Source organism: Buteo buteo, chromosome 4 (assembly GCF_964188355.1).
Source record: "Buteo buteo chromosome 4, bButBut1.hap1.1, whole genome shotgun sequence".
In the NCBI taxonomy this organism is placed as follows: domain Eukaryota; kingdom Metazoa; phylum Chordata; class Aves; order Accipitriformes; family Accipitridae; genus Buteo; species Buteo buteo.
This window is the reverse complement of record NC_134174.1, coordinates 21866020-21890742: the sequence shown is the minus strand read 5'-3', so window position 1 is coordinate 21890742 and position 24723 is coordinate 21866020. Positions and strand designations below refer to the sequence as shown.

At 37.2% G+C, this 24723-nt stretch overlaps 1 protein-coding gene across 1 annotated transcript in view; it reads left to right on the top strand.

Annotated features, from left to right (window-relative positions):
* IL17REL (interleukin 17 receptor E like) overlaps positions 1-20189 on the top strand; it is a 47481-nt gene extending 27292 nt beyond the window's left edge. Inside the window, exons 5-17 of the mRNA XM_075026785.1 lie at positions 284-398; positions 1971-2015; positions 2851-2990; positions 3154-3225; positions 5475-5529; positions 8806-8969; positions 11300-11347; positions 12010-12067; positions 12407-12552; positions 15157-15216; positions 16267-16324; positions 18787-18841; positions 19827-20189. Of these exons, the coding sequence (XP_074882886.1) occupies positions 284-398; positions 1971-2015; positions 2851-2990; positions 3154-3225; positions 5475-5529; positions 8806-8969; positions 11300-11347; positions 12010-12067; positions 12407-12552; positions 15157-15216; positions 16267-16324; positions 18787-18841; positions 19827-19854 (1044 nt within the window). The 3' untranslated portion in view covers positions 19855-20189. The remainder of the gene's footprint in view (positions 1-283; positions 399-1970; positions 2016-2850; positions 2991-3153; positions 3226-5474; positions 5530-8805; positions 8970-11299; positions 11348-12009; positions 12068-12406; positions 12553-15156; positions 15217-16266; positions 16325-18786; positions 18842-19826) is intronic.
* Positions 20190-24723: the final 4534 nt, after the last annotated feature.

Genomic DNA, 24723 nt, shown 5'->3' with positions numbered 1-24723 from the left:
ATAAGCATTGGGTACCTGTATTTCTATGCTTTTAGGATTATGTGATAGCTTGTAGATACTTGGATTTCTGGAACTGAAGAAGATAGCAACATCCTGGATTAGAAGTAATGATACTCTGCTTCTTTTACATTCTTAATGCTACAATATCTGAGACTGCTTAATGCTCCTTGTAAATATAAATAAATTTAAATAAAGAATATTGCTTGCTTAACTCTGATAATCAGTGGTTTTCATGTATTCTGGAAGTCACACACAAACTTGATTTTATAAATGTTTTAAACAGGTACAGGTACAGTTCAATTGCATTGAAGTCAATGTAGCACAACACATCTATGTGACCATGAAAACAGTACCAAATTACTGTGAAGTCAAGCTGAGTCAGGAATACTATGTTGAAGGTAGGAAAACATCTTAAACCAGAAGTTTTTCAAGAAACATCTTTTCAAAGAAAAAAACCAAACCAAAAAGTCCCAAATGCAAAGCCAAATCACGTTCTGGGATGGTAGATCATTTATGCCAGGACCAGTCTTATTCTACATTTCAATGATTTATTTTGTGCATATAAGTATCTGACTCACTATAAAAAACAGAGACCAGAGTTTGTATCTAACAGTACATGGAAAACTGAACTACACTATGCATTTGTCCTAATTGGCCTTCTTGTGATTGGCATGTGCTATTTCTCTGCCTGCAGGTTCAGTCCTGTGTGTTCTCTTGGCATAAGATGGAGCCTCTGCTTCTCTTTGTAGTTAGGCCACAGGTGGTTTCAGAGACTGAGAAAAGCTTAATAACAAAATGTAAAGAAATTTCTTTTTACTTTCATTAGCTAGCTGTTCTATTGCCGGTTTTCATGTAACTGGATAAGATAAGGTAGCACTTTTCCATGTTTTGGGGGTAAAGTACCTGCCATATGCATATAAAAATAGATTCAGCACTGTGGTCTGACCAAGATACAGTGTGGCTAGTGGAGATAAGTGCACCAAATGGTGGTGCGAAAATTGAAATGAGACTCCTTGTTTGATCCAGTGCCTGGGATTGTCCTGCCTTCCCATCTCCAGAGCCTGTTGGTGGGTGGCTCTTTCCCTTGCCCCTTGGTACAGTATCATCCCTTGCACAGAGTATCAGACACAGTGTCTGTTTCATGCTTTCATAGGAGCAAAGCCTTTTTGTATTTAAAAAGCCTTTTGTTTTCATGATAAATCCCAATTCACTATTGAAGTAGGTATGTACTTTGTGAATAAAGAGGGGGGAAAATAACATTCTATAAAGCGCACTTTTAAGACACTTTACAAGGGTGAGTAAACAAGGAAATATTTCTCTGTGAAAAAGAACTATGTGAGAAAGGAGAGAAAAGTGCTGCTCTAATACCGAGTTAAGCATGGAAAGGTGCAAACAGTAAGCAGCACATTATGAGCTGATTTAGTATTCTTAAATTAAGATTTAAGTTTTGGAGATACAAATACTAGATATTAATTCTGAAAGTGTTACCTGGCCTCTAAATCTGGTAAGCTTCCTGGGACCTAAATAGGATGTTTCTTTCTAAGCCTAGAGTAGAGTCAGAATAGCAAAAATACACAGTTGTTTATAACAGAGTAATAAGCCCGGTAAACAACAGGAGTAGCTTTCAAAGAAAGAATAACTGAAATTGTTATTATGATTATTATTACTTACTAGGTAAAGAAATGCAATGTTATATCCTAGATTGCCACCTTAAACTGCTGATGAGGTTTTCCAGTAGAGACCCCACACTGATGAGATAGCTTCTTAAGGCAAGTTGTGATATAATCTCTGTAGCAAGGGTGCTTTTCTTTTTTTTTGCTGTTTATCTAGCACTGGATGTAAATCTGCCTTTAAAAAGTGGTATTAGAGACAGGTTTCCTGTTGGGAAGCTATTGTATAATTTGGCAGTTTATTTACACAGTTATATAAATAAAGCAGCACTGAAGAAAACTGTGGCTTTTATTTTGCAGATTGCAGAAACAGTGATGTGGGAAAATATATTCCAGCTTGTTCAGGTGAGCTGATCTTCTATACAGCTTAAAGCTGTGAGATATTTCTGGTGACCTATACAAAGATATGTTTTCAGAGCTGAATAAGCCGGGAAAAAAATTATGATTTAGAACTGCCACTACTTATAATTACTATTTAGTTGATAGGTAATGTCCTGGAAAATGTGTTTCTTTATATTGACTTGGAAATGCTAGAGAGCAGATAAACATATTGACAACCTACTTAATGCTTAAAATTTTGGAAATGGGTTTGTGTCCTTTTCATGCATTTCGGATGGCTGGTTTTATATTTTGCCTATAGACAGATCTCATAAACAGATTGAAATTAATTTGCCAAACTGCTATCCTGAATTTGGCATACCCATGAATATATAAAAAAGAAAACATCCCCCCACATATTGTATTTGTCTAGTATAGTTGCACATATTCTCTATGAAAGGAAGTTGCAACCTTGGGATAATCAGCTTTTGTAGTAGTATTAGTGTGTATATTTCAAATATTTGTACATGAACTACATAAGATTTCAAATACTAAGGCTGAGGTAAAATCAGTAAGTGTCCTGGTCTCTCAGTATTGCCAGTGCTAATTTAAAACTGAATAATGTTGAGATTTATTCTCATTAAAATTATTATGTGTCATAAAATAAGAATACCTTTAGGAGTACCAGGATATAAAAAGAATTAATTCAAACATCCTAGGTAAGAATCTATAGAAGTTGAATTTCATCTTCATCAAGTTATGAAATACATTCTGTATGTTTTCTAAAGAAATAACAAAATAGAAATAATAAAGTAATAAAGAAACAGAAGTGATAATTTCATGCTTGAATTTTCTTTTTCAGCTGGGCAGTTTGATTATAATGTAGACAGGGCAAGGAAAATTATATCAGTGAATGTATCCAACTTTCTTCGAGATCAAGATTATTATGTTCGCCTGTGCCACAAATGGTTTACCTGTGAAGATGTAGGGGCATTTGCTGTGGTGAGTTAAAGCTCAGAGCAGTTTGTTGAACTGGTGGGAGGTGACTTGTAGGTAGAAGTGGTCATTGAGGGCATAGTTATAGGAAACAGCCTTCTATATCTTCATGTAGCTTTGCTAAAAGTCTTTTACTGTCCTGGATTCATGACCATCTTTTTCATTTCAGATAAAAGGGAAGGAATCTTTAAAATCAGTTTCTCTGAAATATTCTCAGCTACTCCCTTGTCTTTGCATTGAGGTAATACAGTCTGGAATTTGGTATATATTTGTGTTTCTGATTAAAGAAATTTATCTGGGATTTGTGCTAAGAAAGGAGGAAAAATCTGTAGAAAAAGGCTTTAGACCTAAGTTTTTCACTAAGGCTTGTCTGACCTTATGATTATGTAAACGTGGAAGAGATTTTTTTAGGAAACACTGATTAAAACATGGAGATAAGAAGAAAATGGGATACAATTTACATTAATTTATGGAAAGTATCGTGTAAGATTAATTTGACTGATTTTTATAAGCAATGAAAAGACAGAAAATTTAATCTGACTGAATTTCAGCATAGCATTTGATATAGTACTGCATGAGAAATGAAAAGAGGAATTGAGGAAGCTGGAAGCGAGAACAAGATTTGTATGGTAGATAATGCCTAGGTGGAGGCTAACTCGACTACTCCTGTTGAATGGGGCTGTGCTAGTAGGAAGTTTATTTAAGGATCACACTTAGAGCGGTTCTTATATAAATGTTTTCAGCAATGACATTGACACAGAAGGTGGGAACGTGTTAATGAGATTTGCTGATAATACAGTTGAGAGGTGTAATCAAAATGGAAGAGGGTCAGGATAACTGGAAGAGACTAGAGATCTTCATATGTGAAATAACTAAAGGAGGATGAAGTGTAACATATGAAGTGCAAGTTCATGCACTTACTCTAATAAAAAGAATTCTTGCTGTAAGATGCGAGTCCTCATTTAGAAATAACAGTGGAAGAAAAAAGATCTGGGTGTAATAGTTCATCACAGGATGATTAAACTAACATGCGTACATGATGTAAACGTGAACGAAGGTCTAGTGGGTTAGATTATTCCAAGCTAACAGGAAAGTATCGGCAAGGCCTTCTTTGAAATACTGTAGGCAATTCTTGTATCCATATTCAAGAAAGGTTAATTCAAATGGAAGATGTACATAAAAAATCTAGAATGGTTGGGGAATGGAGAGACTGTCTTATAAAGGAGATTCAAAGAACATGTTTTCATTAGCCTGGTAAAACACATGCAAAGAGAAACTATGTTTGTTATCTAAATACAGATCAGAAAGGTCACTTGTAAGGAAAAAGAAAAGATTTTTGTAAGCTAAAGCCATTCTTGCCACAAGAATGAAGGGGGATAAACTTCATTCCATGAATATATTCAGGATGGCTACAGATTTTTTTCTGATAATCTGAGAAGTGAGATTTTGGAATATCTTTCATAAAAACAAATAAAAAGTCATCAAACCAATTTAAAATGATCTTGGTAAAATATAAAGATACTATGTGAACCTAGTTTCTCAGTGAATTTTGGGGTAGGATTTACCTTGCATATTAAAATACCTAAATGTAGATGTCCAGATGTAGATATCTACATTTGAATTAGATGTCCAAACTCTTATAGTCAATAGAGATCTAGTAAATGCAGTCAATTACTCAACTGACCAAATGTAGATGGCTATTTTGGGATGCGCTGGATAGCACTGTAGACTCCACTGGCTACATTGGCTAGATCTTTGTATGGCTACTGTAATAGTAATTTGGGCACTTTAATCACACTCAGATATGTACATTGTAAGCACCTAAAATCAGATACCTTAATATGCGAGTTGAACCACAAGGTCTCTTCCAAGCCTAAGGATTTTTTTTATTCCACTCTGAAAGGTATGAGGTCACTGGAAAGATGTTATTCCTCTCAGCATAGACACAGAGAATTCCACAATACAATTGCTGAGCAAAAGATGGGGACTGTGAGTAACACAAATATTTGCACGTGAATCTAAATAATTAGGGTATAGTAGCAGCCATGCACATATACTTGTAGATTGGGTTAAGTATTAGTCCTCAGATTTTAAGGATACATCCTTTACCATTACAAAGGCCAGGAGATCTGATGTGATTCTTGAATGTCTTTTGATATCCCTAGAAAGTAATGACACTGTAAGAAACTTAATGAAAATCAAACTGGAAGATTTTTCTAAATGAAATTGGGCTAAATATATGACTCAGAAATAGTAGGGATATAGTGTTAAAAGGAATCACCTTAGTTCAACAGCTCCTGTCCCCCTAATGATGAACAATAATATAGGTATCTAGTGCAAAACATCCTTTTAAAAAACTATTTCCAAAGCTTTCTAATAAACATAGCATCTTTATCTTTGGTGGAAAGGTGTTCTGTCATATTCTGTCTGAAATTTTAAAACCTAGTGTATCTGAGAATCTCTAGCTAATGGCCACTTTTTGGGTTGTAGGGTTGGCTGGCAATTCCAGATGCAAGGAGGATACAGCTTTGCCCCTTTGAAAATGGCAAGTACTGTGCAATTACTCTTTATATGAGTGATTTTCAGCAGCTCCAGTAGTATGTCGCAATTTGAAATTCATCTAAGGTGAAAACCATAGATTGCAAAACTTCAAGGAAATTATCATACTGTGGGTAGATGAAATAACTTACTTTCAGACCATACTGTTCACCAAATTTATGCCAATATAAACACTAAGTAACTTTCTAGTCATTTCCCACATTTTCTTAAGTCACACACAAACTGGCCAGAAGGAAGAAAAGCCACTGAGGTCAACTTTGAAATGCTTATGTGAGAAGAAGGCTTCAAGGAGAGATTTGAAGAAGGTGTCTGAAATCCAACTTAAAGGAGGAAATAGGGACTTGAAAAAGAAGACAGTTAACTGCATATGGGAGTTCCCATACTTAATGGGAAAATATTCACACAAAATGTTCCAGCGAAGTCAGAGTTTGGTCTAAGATGACAGTTGAAAAAGAAATTGTCATATTACATACGGTTTTAGTGAAAGTTTTACCAGACAGATAGAAAAAAGCATGGGCTGAAAAAGTGTTTTATTGTGTTAAGTCCAACATAAGTACAACAATATTTTTTCCCCAGACTATGCTAAGAAGCCCATTAAGGCATTTTAGTATTTGATTTAAAAAAAGAAAACAACCTTGAGAGAGAATAAAAACACCAACCCATAACAGTGCATCCAAACTCCATTGACCTGCATAGACATTCACTGCAATCCTTTCACATTCTTGCAGGGCCAATACATTTGTGTTAAAATGGAAGCAATTTCCTCTTCTGTAAGCCCAGCCTTCATTTCTGGTTTATTTTATTGTGGCAGAATGCATTGTTTGTGACACTACCATTCCTTTGTAGCAATGGAAGGCAGTTTGACTAAATAAAAAGTGATTTTTTTTTTAATCTATTTATGCAATGGACAGCACTTATAGGAATGTTCAAGCTCTGTCTGTAGCTATGTCTATGTCATGTAGTCAGATCTGTCTTCAAGGTCATAAAAGCAAAGCCTGTTGGCCATCTGCAGCATGAAGTCCTAACCTCTCTTCTTAGTAGCTGTTCAGCCTGAGGCTGGATCTCATGGGGCACAGGTTGTTTTCTTCCAAGTTTTCTCCTAGCTCTACCTATTTCCTGTGCTTGGAATGGTTATGCTTTGCAAGTGCAGGAAATCGGGCTCATTAATCCCATGATTCCTTCCTTTCTTCTGTATTCTGCTTCTTTTCCTTCCCTTCCTACTGCAGTCATTCTGCTCTCTGATGCCATTGAATCAGGACTACAGGGATAGCTGAAGCATATGATACAAAGCTTTATGTAGTCAGAGGAAAGGCAGTATGTGCTTTGGCACACTGAAGCTCTTGAAGCTTATTTTTGTCCATTTAGGAAGTTCCAATGGACAATTACAATTGAAAACTTAACTTATAGCTTTGATAAGGAAGTGAAGATGGGAAATACTGTTTCACAGCTATACTTTTTGTTTGCTCAACTATCCTCCTTGCAGGAATCTCAGGCAATTTTTTAGACTGTAGCACCCAGCTATTCAAGTATATAGTGAGTTCCAGCTTTTAAGCCACATTATTTTCTATTTAAATTTTTCTTTTTCCTAAGTGACAGCTCTGCTGGAATATCTGAACTAGATTGGTTCTTTTTTTAGCTCATTTATCATTGATGTAATAAAATTGGGATTATAGAATAAGTTCTGTGGTAGGAGGTAATTAACAGTTGTGTATCAGAAAGAAGCTCCTCTATGTAATAACTGTTTTGGGTTAATGTAACTAAGAGAAGATAAAAAGGAAAAAAGAATGTCTATTGGTTACTAAACAATGTAATTATAATAGACTGAAAATGAATGAGCATCTTTATTATGATGTAAATAAGTAGATCCCACATAGGAGTAAAACAGAAGGAAAGTAAGTCAGGTAATAAGTCAATGAGCAGGCCTGGAAATAAACCTGAGAAGTCTTAATTGTGTGCTAGTCTCTTAACTATTAGGATTACACTTACGTTACATCTACGTGATTACAGACTCCTATAATATTCAAAATGTAGCTGTGAAAAATATCAGAACTGTTGGGACCCAGGACTTTGCAGTCAGGTTAAATATTCTCTAAACATTAGCTTTATAGAACATGTCCATTTATTAAAAAGAACATTTTTTTAAAAGAATCAAAATTTCTAGCAATTTTTTAAAACAATAAAAATTTCCACTTCATAGAAAGTTTCAGTATTTTGATGTATACACATTGGGACACAAAGTTAAGACAGCAAGAGGCTTGGCAGAATTAAAGGGTCTGGAAGATTTCTATTAGAAAACATCAAAAGGTTTTAATTCAGGACATTTCTGACAGAAGCAATATCAGTAGGAATTGTTGTTATGCTTGATGTTAGTTGAATTTGGACACTGTGCTTCGCTTTGCTATGTTTTCTAGTCATGGGTATTGTTTGTTCATTCCTCTTGAACATCCAACTGGCCACGTTTTTCAAGTTTTTTCTTCACAAATAGTTGCAGAAATATATTTTTCTCCCACTTCTGACTATTAGACAAATGTAAGAAAAGAAAGTCAGTATGAAGTGACTAATTTGACCAATCAAATAAATAAGACAGATTTTATTTTATAATAGTGTCTATTTAGGATATCCCCAAATATATGTTGACTAGCTCTGAAATTATGGTTTGCCCAGTATGCATAGAAAGAAGATTATATAAATGCTGTAGAAAAATTATTTATTGTGAATGACTTGTACAGCTTTGTTTACTATTGGAGTTCTTGATATTCAGCCAAAGGCCCGAATTTGTCTTCTTATATGTACATTGTGTGCATTTAAGTCCTACACAGGACACACAGAATCGTCTCCGATACCATCTCCAGTCGCTAATGTATGGCTTCATTCCAATTTACTATACAGAGTTAACAGAAGGTTCTTGGTTAGGAATTTACTTGCGTTACACTCCCCCTGTGATTGATGGGCAGAGAATGAACTTCCAGGAGCTTGTGCAGCCTGGTTAAGAACCCTAGTGATGCTATCTATCACCGTAGTGGGAGACTGGTTAGACTAAGCTCTCAGGTTGAGTACCTCTGTTAAATGCCAACACTTTGGTGGGATGAATTAAAGTTTTACACTGTTACAGCATGAAACACTGCAGTTCTGATTGTTGAAATGACAAAGAAATGGAAAAGCAATGCTTTTGGTTTTAAGCACATGTATAGGTTCCAGATTTATGAACAATTTTGATTCATTTTTAGACAACTTGAATAATATTTCGACTCTTTGTGTACAGATACGAAGGCGCTATGGGATAATATTGTTTATAACCCAGCAACACAAACCCTAGCTTGGGAGCCAGCCTGTCCTGTGCTTGTCATGGTTAACCTATGCAGGTTAATGAAGTCTAACGACCACTGTGAAGATATACAAAACTCTTCCAAAAATTCTCCTGAGAAAGTAAGAGCTATGCAGATTTATTCAAACTGTGAGATTGAAGGCCTTCACCAAAGACGTAATGTGAAGAGCTAGACTTTGGAATAAGAGCATTTGCAGATTCCTCTCTTCTTCTCTGATACTTAAGACTATTCATAATCACAGTCTGTTCTTGTACACTAACCACATGATTTATTCTAAATGCTCACTGACTCACTATTAAGAAATAAAAAGTGGAGATGACTGTGAAGCTAGTAATATTTGCTAAATTCTTTGGGGTAAATAGGGTCTGCTTTTCATTTATAGTAAAGGCATGATTCATCTGCCCTGACTTTGTTGTCTAAAAGATAGGTGTTCAAGTCTATGCTATTCGTGTCAGATCCCCTTTAAAGTAAGTGAAACAGACATACTGGGAGGACAACTCTTCTCATCTGAAGATAGGCATGTAAGAAGGGTTGGAGAGATTTCTCTCTGAAGGTACCTCTTTCTTTTCTCTGACTATCACAATAATTGTGATTAGATCAGATTTGTGTATTTAACATTCAGACACCGAAAATGTAAGTGAGATGAACCTAAATCTCTTTAAATCTTACTGGAGACGTAATGGTACTTTGGTAGGGCACAATTGTTTTGTACTTTATTAAGGTCTCTTTGAAGTGCCTTCCTCAGCCTGGTCCAATGTCTTGAAATTGTGGGTGATGACATGTTGGGTCCCTCAGTTTTTCCAGCACTTATGTTCTAAAGTTAAAAAGGGTTTTCATTGCTTGTATCTTGAGCTGCTTAATACTTCAGTCTGAAGTCTCATGACGTTGAATGCACTGGAGTTCTGAGGTTGGTTAGAATTCTGGCTTTTGTCTTGAAAAGTAGGTTTCAGGCTTTTCTGATTGTGGAGAGAAGCCAGTAAACTTGAGGTAACAACTGAAAAGGCAAATAAAATCAAATACAAATTCTTAATTTTTGAAACTTTGAGTATTATTCTAATGACATGATTTGGGGGGGGTTGACTCAAGATTGTTGGATGCTTTTTTGATTAGGAAATCCTGGCCAAGTGTTCAGTGATTGTTCAGATTCACCATTTTATGGGTTTCAACAAAGCTCTGATCTTGCAAAACCAAATATGTTTAATTTTACACATGTGAGTCATCCCTGTGGGATTTGTCATCTGCTGACAACAAGCACAACTCATTGCTTGCAGGAGAGGAAAAAAAAAGAAAAAAAAAAAGCCTAAAATGAGGTTTGGCTGGTAATGGTCATATCTATTACCCAGAACACAATCCAAGATTAGTTTATTACAGGCAATGAGTGTTTTCCTGTATATACTCATTGCATTTAATGGCTGAATATTAATATTCATGGACAGAATGAATTTTCCCTTTTTTTCTAATTAATCCTAAAAGTTTTGATTTTGAATTTGGTCCATTTGTTGTACTGTAACCTTGAAAAACATCTCTATAGTGTGCTGGAAACTACTGTAGAGATTCCTCAGATAGTGCTGGCTCCCCCAGTAAATCCACACAATGCTGGATGCTCTAATACTATGCACATGTACTGACTTAGGCCCGAAAGCTATATAACTCTTATCTCTAATTAGGCTGGGGCTTTCTCTGTCAGTGGCAATGCTCCATATCTCACTGGACTCTTAGAGAACTATCTTCTGTGACCCTATTGTAGACATACCTGAGGACATCCATTATGATCTTCTCAAAAAAGTTACAGGGAAGAGGTGTTTGGTCATGATGCAGTGTGTTATGCTTAGTCACTTGAGCAACAGTGTTTATTTAAGAAAGATCACTTACATGGGTAGTAATTGTTTATATGAGACAAGGCTTTTTATGGTGAAGTCCTTGAAGGGTAAACAGTTGTTAATCAAGAAAGCAACATTTTGTAGGTCACTTAAGTGGATGTCTAAAATGCAGTCTACATTTAAGTCTTTTCTGGAATAGGGATATGGAAAAATGAAAAATTTCTGAACTGAAGGTGGATCAACATTTTTGGGTGTATGTTTAAATGTTCTGCTGAGTCGTTGATGAGTGGTAAATAAGGGACTGAAACAAGATGACTGTGTAATCAGAATTTTGCACACAAGCCACCATAGAATCAATTAATTTAGCTCTAATGGGTCAGACTGACTATAAAAAAAGTTACATGTTACAGATAAAAAGAAGCAAATTATTCAGTAATCCAAAGTAGCGGTTGTTTCTATTCTTATTATTTTATGTGATTAACTTTCTGGAATGTTTATAAAGTAGACAAAGCAGTTCCTTTCTCAGTAATCAAATAATGAAAATTTTGGGTAACTGATTTTGTGAAACTAGTTAATGAAACTAGCTAATGCTGAGTGCTCTCCTTTCAAGCAGGTTAAATATTCTCGTGTGGACACTCACCCAAGACTTTGCATGAAGGTAAAGGGATTTCTTTATAAAACACTTATTAACCGCCCTCTTTCTGTCAGCTCTAAAAAAATTAGTTGCTAATGTTCTTTAGGTTCAGTATTTTGTTTCATAGCTCTGATGAATGGGAAGTAAGAATAAAGGAAATGTGAAAGATTAGATTAAAAGGAGGTTCTTTGGAAGTGCAGCAGCAATGATAGATGGGACATAGGTCAGATTGTGCCCTCTGTTTTTTGTGCTTAGGAAAAGCAGGGCAAAAAGTGTTTTAGGTCAATGCAAACTCTGAAGCATGCACTAAACTTAATGTATAATGTTTTCCATATTAAATATTTGATAATAAAAAGGATCAATACACTACATTTACTGGAGTACCTTTTATTTTTCTAGTCGAGAAAAAAATGCCACATAAGGCTAATGTAGGCATATTATTGTTTTCTTTTAGGTTACTTTTAAGTTAGTATAGCTACATGTTTCTGTAAAATATGCATGTCTATAAATACCTGAAGAACTGGGGGACATAATTTAAATCAAGGGTTGGAAGATACTATAGAGCAGGAAAGCTGTGAATTCACCTTCTGCAACTTTCTGGAATGCACTGATCATCTCTAGTTGAATCTGTAGCCACAGATTGAAATCGAAAATCCAGTTTTCCTAACAGATTTCTCTGCTTTCAGTTTACAACCAAGCAAGGCTCTTGGGTTAAATGTCCATTTGCTCATGGAGAATTTCCAGGTAAGTATATTTTTTTAATTACATAATATTAAATTGTGAATAATATTTAAATTGGTCACAAGATATGAGCCTTCTCCAGTAAGCAAGTGAGATGAGTTCACATCACTGTAGCTTGTAAATTATGGTAAAGAGATTTGACAGCTTGTTACTTCTATGAATCCCCAGTAAATCAAGTGTTTAATCAGCATAAAAAGTAACTTATAGGAATCAAAATAATTACTTGCATATCATTTGATGGCACTTAACTAAGTAAAAAGGCTTTTATTTTAGATATAACAATTTAGAATATAATATATGGTCCCTGTATGTCTAAAAGTAAGTCTTTTCCCCTAATGTCAGCTTGGAAAATGAGAACTGCTACAGTTGCAGAACAAATACAAGTTTTCTTCACATCCCAAACCAAGGCACAATTCTCAGTGCTTGTGTGTAACAGGACACAGCTGGCTTCATGTGAATCTGTTGGGATGCACCATTCAGTCTCTGTGGTTTGTATATATTATTTCTTAAACATTGTAAGACTTTTAAACATATCTAACTGCATTAATTTATTATTCCATTTATTGCTCTGCAGCTTGAAAGCATTAATAAACCCATGCATGTACGTATTGGAACAATTACTGGAACATTTTTAAAGCATGTAGTTCTAATTCTGATCTCACACTGAAGCAAGAAATAAATAAAGATCCTGAAGTCAAATGAGTCACATCAAAGGAAGTGACTATTGAGTGGAACCTTAATATTTTTTTAACATCATTTTTGTGGTGTATTTGTAGTATGTATATAGCAATTGTTACTGTTATATTTCATATGTGGGTCACTGATGCAGCTGACCTAGCAAATCTCGCATCATGAAATGTAAGACTTGAGGCATAAATCCATGATGATCTTGAGCCATTATAAATCTCTCAGCTGCCAAAACAAACTCAACACACAAAAAAGGTAAGTTTTCAGCCAAATTAGCTTTTTGAGCAAGCTGACTGTGTGACTACACAACTGCTTCTTCCAGCAAAGCGGGGGGAAAGAGGGAAATGATTATGGGAGGGTGAGATTTCTGTTTCGGGCAGCAGCTAGTCATGAAATGGGAGCCTTATTCCTCTCTTGCAACTAAGCCTATATTTCATACATTTTCAGTGCAGCACTGTGGCTTGCCCTTGCCCTTCAACCCTGCCTACCAGAGTTACCTTGTTGGCCTGGCTTGTGATCTACTGAGAGGTATATCTGGAAAGTGAGGTCAAAGAGCAGAAGAGTGGCCATAGCATTATTTTTCAAATAGGAGAATATTAGAAGGATAGGTCCTAGGAGCTGGAGCTACTAGGACCACCATGCTGAAAGGCATCTTGCTGGTTCAGCAGCCAGCTCCTCAGCAGCCTTATATCCACCCCTAAATGTGTGCTCCTGCTTTCTGCTCCACTGAACAGGTATATAAGGTGTCATATGATGGATTTTGAGAAAGTTGAGAAATCCAGATGTTGTGATTTCTGCTGTTATTCTTGACTGTGCCCATTGACTTCACTCTGCCGTAGGGGGATGTGCTTTAGAAGACACAAGCATGCTGTAGCTCCTATACCTGTCCTCTTTTTAGGATATATTCCAGCTGTACTTCTTTATTTATTTGCCACTGTATGCAGGTACATGCTGCAACTGTGACTTTTTGAAGTACCTCTGATGCTTTCAGTGTGCAGGGTGCACATACCAGGGGGTAGCTGACAAGCAGGCAGCTATGAATAAGGACTTCTTAAACTCAAAGGGGTGGACACTGAAAGCTGAATTTATTTTCTAATGAATCAGTTTAGGTCTTTATTACATCTCTGGTGCTGAATGTAACAGAGCAGCTGTTAAAAGCAATTTTCCAACTCGGCTTTGCTGCTCAAGCTGAGGACATGCTCAAGTGGAACATGATAACTGCTCCTGCAGGAGATCCCAGAGCTTAATAATCATGGGGAAAGGCCTGGGAAAAAACAGCTATCCTAATCAACACAGACCAAAGAGGGCATTGGTGGCACTATCAAAAGTCTGTCCTAATGGGGCAAGATATCTGGGGAAATGCTGTATTACTGGCAGAGATGGAAATCTGTACGTAAGAAGAGTTGTCAAACACTATGTTCAGTGAACACTTTAGAGTGGCACTTCCCTTCAGCTGGCTTATTTCACATAAAATCTGTGGAGTTTAGACTTTCTGGTTTTAAAGGTTCCCTGTGTGAGTTACTAAGTGAGAAGTGTAATGGTGGAGCACCAATAAATCACAACTAGGTATTGAAGTGTGTGTTTCATGAAGGGCACTGATGCATTTAAAAATGCTGTTTTCTTCCCTCTGGTACAAAGCTGTTATGTCCTCTGCTACTGTGACAGAATGGGAGCCCATATAAAGTTCCTGTCTCAACACCATGAGAAATATACGCAAAGTTTTCACCAAGGCTTAGCTCTGTGTTCTCAGAAACCAGTGTTCATTCTCTACCTAGTAATCCCTGTTCAGTCATGCTCAAAAAAGAACATATTCATCTAATTTGCCCCAAATTATTTTAGGAGTTTGCCACACTAAAGATAGCAGTGTAGGATTCATAGCTATTAGTGGAGTAACTAACATTATTTTGAGGGAAAACCATAAACAATCAAACATTAAGTGTCAGAACAGTAATTTAGGACAATTTTACCTTCAGGCCAAACTTGTTCTCAGCATACGATGTGATGGGAAATCCAGAAGAATTGTAAAGAAAGGGTCATTCATTCAAGTCATGTACACCAGGGAAAAGAAGTGAAGATGCTCATTGGCTAACATGGTGTGGACAGCCACGATGGGGAAAGTGTTCTGCCTTATGATGCTTCATAAAATGCAGCAACATTAGCCCTCTTCCTGTGCTGCCCAGATTGTGCTTGGCAAAACTACACTGGCTGCTTATGGTCATCGAGATCTGGGGATATCTCTGAAAGTAAATAACCTTCCATAATGAATATATACTTTATTAATTTTCTGACACAGTAGAACATGTAGCATTATTGGGAAATGAACCAAAGAGCTGGAGAGACACAATACATTTTCATTGTTCCAGGGTATGGAAAATAATAGTTTTCAATTTTTTTCTTTTCATTAGGGAGATTCTGTATCAATCACTATGTCACGGGAAATGTGTGGGTCAACAATTTGCATTCAGGTATGTGCTTTGATTTTGCCAGGTACTCTGTACAAAATAAACAAATCATAAAAAAAAAAAAAAAGGCAAGCCAGCAGGCACTCTCACTGCTTTCTCCTCCCAGCCAAATCTGATTACTGTGTGAATGGAGTTGGCAAAGAGCGTTATTTATAGCTTGATGTGCTGCCACCATCTCTTGTTGAGATGACATTAATTAACAGAGAAGTTGCTCTCCATGATCTTGCTCCTTTGTCAGTGGCAGATAAAGGGATATCATCAGGAAATTGTTAATCCTGTCTTTATATGTTCCTTTGTAATAGAAAGTTCCAAGGTATCAAAAGATCCAAGTAAATCATAGATAAATTTTTCAAAAATTGACATTAGCTGGAAAAGGTTAGGCATATAGCAAACAGCACAGTAAGTGCACAGTATGCTAGAATTAGCACTGCTGAAAGCAGAGCTGAGCAAATTATTTCTGACATTTTTGCACACTATTTCTGTAGCTGAACTTTATTAAGACAACATTAGTAACAAATGAGCACGAAGCTGATAGGTTTATTCCTCTCTGGAGTTAATGTTCTCAGCAGACACTGGGACAAGACAGACTGTAAGCTGGAGCTGCGAGGCTCCAGCAGCTGCCCTGGAAGGCCCTTGTCAGCTTCACTTTCTGCTGCTAGGAAGAAAGGGGCAAGATGAAAGTGAGATTGGCAAGAGGCTTCTGGGTAATGAGACTTGGTCTTCTTTCCCTAGTGAAAAATCAGATTTGATGGTAAAATTGATGTTTTCCTGCATAAATAATTTTATTTTTTAAATAAGACATTATCTGTCAGAATATGGTTCTTCCACCCCCGCCCCCCCGATCTGATTAGCTTTATAATTTAGAAACCTAACAGTGATTGCAACTCACTAAATATACACTAGACCAGCAGTCTCCTTATGCATTCATTTAAAAACAGATTTAAAAATGCAGTCATTTCAGTAAACTAATAAAGCAATCTCATTTTGTCAACACAAGTGTTTAGTAACAGTTCTGCTGAGAGGGGAATAAGCCTCAATTCTTTCTTTTAAAAGGGCTGGAGGACAGATGTAGATTATTCAGTTCCACTGCAGATCTGTGATATCCACTGTGGTAAGTATGAATGATAACAAAAGAAGAATTAGGTCTTCACTGTCTAGAAAAGAGCATCTCAGGCGAAGTGTGTTTTCTTTGGGAAACTGAGGTGGGATTCACAACTGAATGTAGATGACTGCATGTGAGCTACATGTGCTCAGCTTCCTTTATAGACAATGGACTCATAACTTCAACTACCTTTTAATTAGCTACTCCAAGGGCAACTTGTGTGGCTGGCTGTTTTCTCCGCTTCCTGGGTGAATTTTCCATCCTGTGCCAAGTTCTACATGCCACACCTATATTTACCTTGCTGTCAGTACGTGAGGTAACTAGTTGAAACCAATCCTTGGCAAGTAGGCACACAGTGCTGTCCTTGTAGTGATTGCAGCACAGCCCTACTGTTAATTCCCCACCTCTGCAAATGGGACAGTAGTACTTCACTGCAGAAGTACAGTGAGGATATTATTATGATTTGAGGTACACTCAGATATGCTCATGGAGTCAGAATATTCTGAAATCTCCAAGCCCTGAAAGTAAGGTGTTGTAGAAGTTAGTGAGTTCAGAGCGAACTAAGGCTGTGGGGTTTACAGTGAAAAGCGCAGGAGTGGTTTGACTAGTTAAGAACTAAAATGTCTAAAAGGAGTCAAGCTGATTGAAGGCTCAATCCGAGCATTGCCAAAAAACACCTCCTCAAACCCACCCAAACAACCAACCTCCCCTCCCAGTTAATTGTAAACATAGTGATTCCTATGACAGGTTTTCTCTGTTGTCTAAAAATACTTGTCTGTTAACTACGGCTTCAGATTTGGAAGCCTGATACTAAAAAGGAGGGGGCTTGAATTTGTAGTCTAAATGCAGTTCTCGGTGCAAGCACTTGCATAATGCTAGTTCAGGTTTCTTCTCCACTTAAAAACTCATAACAAGCCCACTCAAGGTGAATCAATTAAATAGAGTGTTGTGATTCATGTAGTCTGGATGCATATTCTTTGTTCGTATTTTCCTTTTAACAAAGGTTAAGGATATGACAAAAGCATGTAAAATAATGAAAGGCTCCAGAGATGGCAGTCTGGGAATTTCCCTCTGCCTTATTGTAGGAGAGAATGGGTCCGTGTATTAAATGAAAATGGTGGAATACCGAAAACTGAGTAAAGAACTTTTGGGGCACAGTATTTGATTTAAATGTGGAACTTCTTGTCACAAGTTTTTGTTCTGATCAAGAATTTGTGGAGATTTAGAAAAATAGAGAAACTCTGCGCATATCAAGAATATCAGAACTGTAATAGGTGATCACTATGTTTGTTGTATAGAGGATACTAACCTCATGCTTCATGGATTCTGCCATACTTTATATTTTTGGAATAATGCAGTCCATATTAGCGGGTGGATAATTCCACCTCTGACAGCTGACCAAGAGGGGGTTCCCAAAACCTCCCTCTGAGGCAGATGGTACAGGTCAGTGTCAGAGTTGGGACATTGAACTAGGTGTGTTCAACTCATTACTGCAATTCCCGTGTTCTTAATGACTCATCAGGACCCATCAGCTGCTTGTCATGTGTAAGATTGTTAATGTAACAGTAATAGCATTACTACTAAGGACTTTTGTATTTTTAAATGCTTATTTTCTATAACAAAGATATTTTCTCAAGCACTAGCTTTTCAAAATCAGGAGATGATGAAAGTTTCTTAATGACAATGTCACCAAGGGTGATAATTCTTACACTGGGATGCTTGCTATTGTGCTTGAACCTAAGCTGTTAAGAAAAACAATCCACATAAAGATGAAGGGAATATTAAACCTAAGATTTGTCCATAATTTGTGACAATTTGGATTATACAAAATGTCAAAGTAAATGAGAAATAGTCTTATAATGGCATAGTGAAAATATTTACTGCATATATGTTTGTAAAATAGAAATTTACATTGTTTTAAGTATCACTGTTAAAGATACCAAGCAGCATCAGTGTGTCCAAAAGAGCCGTGATGTTATGTTATTAAGATGTATTTTGTTACTCAGGACCAAGATTCCAGTGATGACAGTATCTATTATAAAAAAATCAGTGTAGCTAACCATCATGAAGGCTACTCCCTTTCCAGATGCAAGAAGAGTTTTGTGGCATGAAGAATGCATTATACTGCAATGCATTGCATTTTTCTATCAGTAGCTGTGCTTTGGAATTAAAGTGGCTTAGCCTTATTTGGTCTCCAGGGGATGGAAATGGGAAAATCTGGGGTTTTTTTCATTTAATATCTTTGACTTAGAAATAAAAGTTTGTGTTCTTTTGAAATTTTATTTTTCCTTTGGCCACTTTTCTGGATTCTGTTTAATGTAGCCAAATATTTTGAGACATTATTTCACCTATTAAAAAAGAAACTTCTCTGTTCTGAATGAAGGAATAATCCAAATCAGTTAATTTGAGAATAAATATGTGAACCGTAATGAAAACAAAATGGCAACCTACATTTGAACTTGTTTCTTCAGGTTTTTGTGGTCAGACATACAGTGATGGAAACTCAGCAAAGGCCATGACACACAGGTATCCAACCAATGAATAGTTTAAAACATCTTTGATAGTTGATAGAGTTGTTAATCCTGAAAACATATGATTGACCTCTCTGAAGAACAGAAGCAATGTCTGAGTAAATTTTGTACTAGCCAGCAGGAATATCAGGTTCCTATCTCTGCCCTTTCCTTGTCCCCACTGAAGACATCTCTTGCTTCTGTGCTTTCTCTCCTCTTGCTCTCTCTCTATTGCACCACAGTGCAGTCTGGCATCAGAGGTAGCTGCCTTGCTGCCAGAGAGAGAGGACAAAGGGAGGCAAATAACCAGTGGAAGTAGGAAGTTTGTAAAGTAACAAGACAACCTTCAAGAGCCCTCAGATTTGCTGAGCGTGACATTCACATTATTAGCACCTGCCCCCTGCTTTCTCCCTGACATTTGCAGGCAGATATTCCCCTCTGTGCTCTCACTCACTACACATGTCTCCTCAGCTGTTCCAGTGCTTCTTTTCATTCCCACAGCCCTTTGCAGAACACCTATTCCTAGGTTGTAAACAAATCAGTAATTAATGCAGCCCATGGATATATGATTTGGTAGAACCTGAGCTCTTAAAAATGCTTTTCCTTTAAGGATACCCTTTCAGAGGCAACCTTGAATAGTGGGAGCAACCTAGAACGCCAGAGAGAGTAGAGATGCTCCGAAAAGCCCTTGTTCAAAGATGAGAAAAAGATGCAGCCTTACAGAAGTTATGCAAGTCATGTGGTTGAGAAGTGGCTACCATCTTTGCTCTGAGGCAGTCTTTGGCTTTTCCCTTGCCAGAAGATACCATTCAGAATAAAGTATCTTGGTTTTGTTCCTCTGTACATATGAGGGCTGTTTGGACTGTGACAGTCAAGTCCACAAGCTGTAGACAAATGGTTACATTTGTTATTTAACTCCAACTATATATGAATGCAATGAAGTCTCTCACACTTCAGAGAAAAAAAAGCCAATCTTCTTTCCTCTTCTGTTTTTCCCCTAGAATGAAGAGTGTGCATTCCTTGCATTGAATTTTACAACACATTTTCAAGGTCCTTAGTATCTTCTCAATGTCAAGTTGTATTTTGGAGTAACTTGCAAATCTTGTCTAACTGGTCGTCTCTCATGTTAGTAGTTTCTGCTAATTACTGTGAGATTATTCTCATGAGTGAAGAATTTAGCAAATTAAGCCTATTTTAACATGTCCAAAAGAAGCTGGATTATGATTCCTCATTTCCCGGTGTCTCAAAACAAAAAATGTCTTAGATCACTTAATTAGAGAATCAGATTTACATTTTTCTTCTAAATTAATATTTTATATACAATATGCTATAAATGAGTACTTTCATAGTACCTCGTGTACCTATAGAAGAATTTCAGATTTTCTTATTTGTAACCCTCCTTTTTAAACCATAAGAAAAAAGTTTTTCAGAAATGAAGAATGGAGGAAGTTTTCTCAGCTTTGTTACATTATCCTTCTTTGCAATTTCCTTTTTTTATCGATGCCATTCTGATTATCTCACCATAACAGACCATATTCCGTAAATATGTCTAACAACTGCTTTCTGTGTTTGCATTTGTATTTGACTTTGAGATAACTTTCCTATTTGTCTGAGGAGGTACACGTCTTTGGTTTGATAGCTATTTAAAACTGTCATGTGGAAATCCAGCCTAGAAGGAAACAGTTAAGTGGAAAGAACTGAATATTTTTTTCCATTGTATCAGTATTTATATTCAATTGTTGAGAATAATATTACACACTGTACTGATTATCAAACATTTGGCCTTTATTTCACTGAATACTCCTGTCAAACATCCTTACTTCCTGTTGTGTAACAAGGAAATAGTCAACTAAAAGATGACTAATAGCAAATCCTGAAACCATGTGGAATTGCTCATGTGGGACCAGGAATATGGGTGGGGAGTGAGGGTCTGGAACAAGAAGTTGATCAATAAAAAAATATTTTCCATCTGCATGTGTTTTTTTGTTTCAAGCCTTTCAAAGAGCAATTTACGGGAGACAAATATGGCGGGAGACATATCTGCTGTGTTGAAACACAAGGTCTTTGAGGTGCCCTGAAGAGGACAAATTCTGCTTGGCTTCTCTGATATCAAAGCTTCATTGTGTAGACTGCACATCCATTAGATATATTTTTATTCCAAGCAGTGCTACAGCTCCAAAAGCAGAGGCGGTAAGGCAGCTTTCCTAAAGTATTTATTTACTTGCTTTGGCTGTGAAATAGAAGCACTGATCTATTCAGACATCTGCTTTTCCTTTAATACCCTCCAGACTGCAACCAGAAACAGGACATTCAGCTATTCAACTGAGAGCTTCATAACTTTACTCTCTTCACTTTCCTCCAGTGGAAAAGTCTTCTTGGTAGGAAAGCTTGATTTGTACAGTGTTCTTTTTATTGCCTCAAAGTCTTAAGATCAACTTTTTGAATATGTCCTCAGACTGAAAATGAAGTAAAATTATACAGGTGTGGCAGGATCTGAACACCAAGTGTAGCTAAGACAAGTGACAAGTTCATATGAAGTCCTGAAGCAACAATAGCTGTACTGAGGCTGGATGCTTTCAATGATAAGATCCTGTTTCAGGTGCACAGACACTAAATCTCTTGCAGTGTATCTTCTCTTACTGGCTGCAGCGATGGAAATACCAAAGAGAATGTGACCAGCCATGGTCCTGATCACTTTGCTGCTGTTTCACAGGAAAGCTTGAATGATGAACATAGAAGACATGTCACTTAATTTAACTGCCTGAAAGTGAAGTGTTCATTCAATGGTAGTAGTCTAGGCTCCTATGATAGCCACTGCAAAGAGACAGGTGTTTCCCAAGCATATTTCATTCTGCTTGGATACTTGTTTTAGAGGGAGCCTGGACAACTTAGCCTAAATGCTTACCATTAAGACATTCCTGCTTTTGGCAATGTTTGCAAATAATCCCTAATAGTATTTCCATACTTTGGTTCAGGTCTGCCTGTTTGCATTTGTGTAGAGAGAAAATTTACTGGTAGCTTTTCTGATTGACTCCCAAGCTGATCTTTAAGAGTCCTGTTTCTAAATCACTACCTCAGGTAAACATTGTCTCTACTGATCACAAAACTCCTGCTCCACCTGAGACCGTCTCTTCCTGCTCCCTCAAATAGTGATTGGGCCACCCTATACATGTAACGCACTGGAAGGAGTTCCACTCAGGTGGTGCCTTTTCTAGAGAAGTTAGAGTTCTGCATTACTAAGCTACTAGGCACTACTGTCCTTGTGACATTACAGCTGCAAAAATAAAGTGTTTTTTTTTTTCTTTTTCACAAGGGATTTTAAACATTGATAGGTCAATCCTGAAAGAAGGTATGAGAATCTTTCCCAACTCTAAAAGTATTAATTTCACTCTGCTGGCCACTGAAATGTTTTCTTTTTCTCACCCAAACTATGCAATAATTTTGCAATATTGACCAACACACAAGTAAACATGCTGTAATAACAGCCAAATGCAAAAATCCCCTAGGTGATTGCCTACAGAGCTGGCTAATTCTGTAAAGCCTCCATTCTTTTGTTGAAGGAAATTCCGTTCTTGCTTATTGTGGCCCCAGTCCAATCACCCTATTTTGAGACAACCTGCAGTTATTTGGTTTTCATTTCGTATGTACATTCTTACTATTATCACAGAGCATCAATATCCCAGTTTTTCTGAGATATCAGCATATATCAGAATATCATTGAGGTATAGCAAAAGCGCTGATAGATGCTTTGTAGTAATCTCTTGAAAAGACTTCCAGTTGTGTCTAGTGCATTGCACAAACCTGAAACTAACATTTAAAGTTACCACAGAAATTAATGCAGTTTTCCTCCACTTATTTAGGGACTTATTTTCACTTGCCACACTCACACTGGTTCTGGTGTGGGAAACCAGACTGATGCTGCTGCAGCATTTTGGATGTCTTTATTTGCAGTAGTGGATACATTTCCTTGATAGCAAGTTACAGTTGAGTGGCATGCTTGAATTGCCACATCTTAATGAGTAGCTGTGTATTCACTGAGCCATAGTAACAGTCACAGCAGATCTAGTCCAGTGCTCTGCAGGCTGTATTCCTGACCATCTCTGTTCTGGACTTCTGATAAATTACTTCAGAGAAATAAATGGGAAGAGAAATAACGGCTACTTTTGTAGGGTTAGTTTACAGCTAAATTCACTCCTTGAACTACAAAGTCAGGCGTATGTGAGCCAGCAGAAGGGAAGCAGCCCAGCTGTAGCAGAGTGGAAACGGTGCTGCTCCTGCTAGTTCCTTAGGTAGCAGATTGCCTGAACTGTAATGTAACACTGCAACCTGATCACGTACCTGTGCTTATAGCAAACAGAAAAAAATGTATTTGCTTCGAATTACTTTGAAAAGTTGTAATGAGCAAATTCCCCTTGCTCATATCCTGTAGCAGCTGGCCTTAAAAAATGGTGGCTTTATCTTATACTCATATGCCCTGTAAGTTTTTTATTGTACACAGAAATATCTTTCCTGGATTAAGAAAACAATTTCTCTCTCTTATCCAGAAGCCCTTTAGTGCAACCATGTAATGCTGCTGTGTTTAGTGCAGTACTGGAACAAGTCCAGTAGCAATGGTGGGAGCTATTACTCCCAGCCCTCTTCTGGTTTTCTACTGCTCCAATCCATTGTCAGTATCACTGGCTCACATTTTGCAGGAATAGGCCCTTTAATGTGGCACTAAGTGCCACTTCTAAAAAACTTTAACTAAATGAGCAAAGGTCAGTTCCTGTATTGGATTCACAAAAACTCTAGAAATTACGATTTCCTAGGAACTGTCAGTGTCAAGACATGTCTCATCTACTCTCCATCTTACATTGGACTAAACGACTCCTTAATATATAGCTGTGTCCTGTGTCCTGCTTTCAGCTGGGATAGAGTTAACTGTCTTCCTAGTAGCTGGTACAGTGCTGTGTTTTGAGTTCAGTATGCGAAGAATGTTGATAACACACTGATGTTTTCAGTTGTTGCTCAGTAGTGTTTAGACAATAGTCAAGGATTTTTCAGCTTCTCATGCCCAGCCAGGGCACCTGACCCAAACTGGCCAACGGTGTATTCCATACCATGGGACGTCCCATCTAGTTTAGGAACTGGGAAGGGGGGGGCAGGGAATCGCCGCTCGGGGACTGGCTGGGTGTCGGTCGGCGGGTGGTGAGCAATTGCCCTGCGCATCATTTGTACATTTCAATCCTTTTATTACTACTGCTGTCATTTTATTAGTGTTATCATTATCATTATTAGTTTCTTCTTTTCTGTTCTATTAAACTGTTCTTATCTCAACCCAGGAGTTTTACTTCTTTTTCCCGATTTTCTCCCCCATCCTACTGGATGATGGGGGAGTGAGTGGCTGCGTGGTGCTTAGTTGCTGGCTGGGGTTAAACCACGACAAGCTGATACAATAAAAACAGGAGATCTACTGAAAAGCAGATGATAATTTCTCCAGACTGCATCTTTCAACAGGTGGAATTTGCATGATGTATTTCCTGCCATTGACTACATTCTGACTAATGAAACCTAAACCATCCTCTTTTAAAGCTGTGTAAGTTCCTATCTAAGTTCTAAAGGTCCAATTTTCAAAATCAGCTTGGGATAGGATCACATTCCACATTGATATCTCCACATGAGTTCTGTAAGGTTTTGGACCTTTTCATATCGTAGGCAATATAATTAAAAAACTATTGCCTTTGAGTCAATAGCCACTATTCTCATATATTTCACTTCTTCTAGTACATGCTTAGTGGCTGAACACCCACTGCAGAGGTTTCCAAGCTTTACTCTCATAGCTTATATGCATGTGTTCTGAAGCTGGGTTTGCGCTTGGCCAACACTTTTTGCATGTGAGATTCTCTGATGGGATGTGTT